The 2,912-nt window shown below is 47.2% G+C and overlaps 1 protein-coding gene across 4 annotated transcripts in view; it reads left to right on the top strand.

Moving 5' to 3' along the window:
• The window catches only part of parp10 (poly(ADP-ribose) polymerase family member 10), a 55,432-nt gene continuing 52,520 nt past the window's right edge, over positions 1 to 2,912 (top strand). The window contains exon 1 of one of the 4 annotated variants that reach the window (XM_043690907.1): positions 1 to 23. Coding sequence is in view for 1 of the 4 variants with exons in the window: in XM_043690904.1 (XP_043546839.1) it covers positions 888 to 1,049 (162 nt within the window). In the remaining 3 variants the exon portion in view is untranslated. Of the gene's footprint in view, positions 24 to 200; positions 577 to 872; positions 1,050 to 2,912 lie in introns of those variants that run through there. The other 3 variants (XM_043690906.1, XM_043690905.1, XM_043690904.1) reach the window with 3 other exon arrangements.

Raw genomic sequence — 2,912 nt, 5'->3', positions numbered from 1 at the left:
GGGGGGGGGGGGGAGCTGGATGAGTGAGTATTCCTCAACTTTACAACAGGGTGCGGAACTGCTCCCGACACGCACAAGAGTGACCCCTCACACACAGACTCAGAGAGAGAAGGGGGGGGAATCGGTCTCAGTTCACAGGGATTAACCCGCAGGGTCTCCTGCAGCCGGGAAAAGGGGCCAGGTTAAATGTTAGCGAACTGCTGCTGCTGCTGCGTTTGTAATTCTGCACCAGGGCCTCGGGTATTTTTTTTCTTGCGCTGCAGATTTCACTTTTGGTTTCGTTTCTGGCCGTCCCCAGTTTGAGGAGCTGGCGGAACAAGGAAGAGGAAATTCTCCCGGAGTTCCCAGAGGCTGGCTCTCTCTCTCTCCCAGTTTTACAGGGACACAGCTCTCCCACGGTATAGCGAGGAATTAAAGGGAAGCGTCTGCATTTCAGCTCCTGGACCAGCTATTGTACTTGCTGCTAGCAACCTCGCGTCTCCGAGACCCATGGCTTCCTCTTGCCCACCCAGAGGAGATTTCGATGTGTTTCTCTGAGAGACACCCCCCCAATTCTGCTTCTGCTGCTATAGTCTGGTTGGTATCAGTCCCACGGAAACCCCCAGGAGGGGCATTGCGGGGGAGGGGAGGGGGGGTCACCTGACAGATAGTTGTCCCCCCCCCCCGGGGTCACACCTGGCAGATAGTTGTCCCTGCCCGGGGGCTGGTGGATTGGGTTCACCTGGCAGCTGCCCCTCCCTCGCTCCCCCCCCCCTTGGGGTTGGGGAAAATGGTAAGGGAAAAGTCCTGTAGCCACGTCCTGCCTCCTTACCCGAAATCTCTCTGCCCCTCCAACTCTGATCTTTACATCCCTTTTTTAGAGTCTAGGCCCCAGGAATGTCTAGGAGATGTTGAAGAGCGTGGTGCTGAAAATCACAGCTGGTCAGGCAGCATCTGAAGAGCAGGAGAATCGATGTTTCAGGCAAAAGCCCTTCATCAGGAATGGCTACCCCTCTGTGATACCCTCCCTGAACCTCTCTACTTCTTTAAGATGTGGAATTGAGGACAGGGTAGGCCCCTGAACCTCACTCTGTCCTCTATCTCCTTCAGTCGCCTGCCCTAATTATCCTCTGCACAGTGTGGCTAAGGATATTTTCGAATTAACTTGTTGGCAAATGTCACTCCACACTTCTGGAGCAGGTGGGACTTGACTCGGAGCCTCCTGGGTTCGTCCCACTGAAAGGTGTCAAATCAGTTTTGATCCTACACCCATGAGGATCTGTCTGAATTTATTTCAACGTGGTTAAAAGATTATGTGAGTGCAAGTTGTGGCGAGGATTGAAACCCATTAACTGTCTTCAAGAGAAGGGGGGTGGGTGTTTTAACTCTTCCCTTCTGCCAGAGCTGATCTGGAACTTGATGTGTGAGTGTGATCGAGAGCAGGTGAAATGGAACATGCCCAGTCATTTTAACTTGTTATTTAACCACTGTCTGTTCCAGACAGTCGTTTGGTGGATGAAAATTATAAACTGGGACAAGTGTTTTAATTATGTTTTTGTTTACAAGTGCTCCCAGCTCTGTATTATACAATATTATTTATTCTTAAAATAATTCTATCTGTATTTAATTGTTCAACTATTATTTCATAATTATTATTTGAATATAGATTTAATTGAATATTTTGTGCTTTGTAATATTTCTGAGACAACATACAATTTCTCTCACTGTCTCTCTCCATCTGTGCATGTGTCTCTCTCTATATGTGTTTGTGTGTGTCTCTGTCTCCCCCCCCCCCCCCGCATCAGACCGTTAGCATTAATGTTTTTCAAATATCTGACCAATAATCTTGTTAGAGATTGCATTGTTCCATAACGTGCACTGGTGACTAAGCTGAGGCCTTGGGCCTACAGATTTGGGAAACTTGCTGTGAGCAGCCATTTGCTAATTGATTATTCCTCTCTCTCTAAAGATTGTTTGCACGTCAAACGAGTGCACACTTTCAGCTGCAAATTGCTTTTCTCTGCAGCAGCAGTTTCTCAGGAATAGCACTATCTTGTCAGGCCCTGTCAGTGACCTTGTGCTTACACCCAGTGCCAGGTTTTGATTCAGTGCTATATTTCTTTTCGTAAACAACAAGTTGATGATTTTTGCATGGGAGAACACACAGCAAAATAACACACAGCAAAATGACACCCTGCTGGCCATAACCCCAGAATATTCCAACTTCTCAAGAGATTTTGCTGGCGTTGAAAGAGGCATGATTTGGAGGTGCCGGTGTTGGACTGGGGTGGACAAAGTTAAAAATCACACAACACCAGGGTTACAGTCCAACAGGTTTATTTAGAAGCACCAGCTTTCGGAGCGCTGCTCCTTCATCAGGTGGTTGGTCTATAACCTGGTGTTGCATGATTTTTAGCATTGGAAGAGGCGGTGACATACCTGTAATGTTCATGGATAAGTTATCTAGTGGCTAGGTAAATGCAAAGGTTTGAATCCCGGCATTGGAGCTGGTTAGATTATAAATTCATTTCATAAAAATCTGGAATATAAAGAATCTAGTAATATGTACAAAATTATGAAGGGGGAAGATAGCAAGAAGCTGTTTTTGGATTCATCTACTCTGGGGGGGGGAAAAGACCTTGCCCATTTAGCCTATCCATGCCCCTCATAATTTTGTAAACCTCGATGAGGTCACCCCTCAGCCTCTGACGCTCCATGGAAAACAGCCCCAGTGTGTTCAGCCTCTCCCTATAGCTCAGATCCTCCAACCCTGGCAACATCCTTAAATCTTTTCTGAACCCTTTCAAGTTTCACAACATCTTTCCGATAGGAAGGAGACCAGAATTGCACGCAATATTCCAAAAGTGGCCTAACCAATGTCCTGTACAGCCGCAACATGACCTCCCAACCCCTGTACTCAATACTCTGACCAA

The sequence above is a fragment of the Chiloscyllium plagiosum genome, chromosome 5 (genome assembly GCF_004010195.1).
Source record: "Chiloscyllium plagiosum isolate BGI_BamShark_2017 chromosome 5, ASM401019v2, whole genome shotgun sequence".
NCBI classification, from domain to species: Eukaryota; Metazoa; Chordata; class Chondrichthyes; order Orectolobiformes; family Hemiscylliidae; genus Chiloscyllium; species Chiloscyllium plagiosum.
The sequence above is the reverse complement of the archived record's forward strand: the minus strand, read 5'-3'. Positions and strand labels throughout refer to the sequence as shown.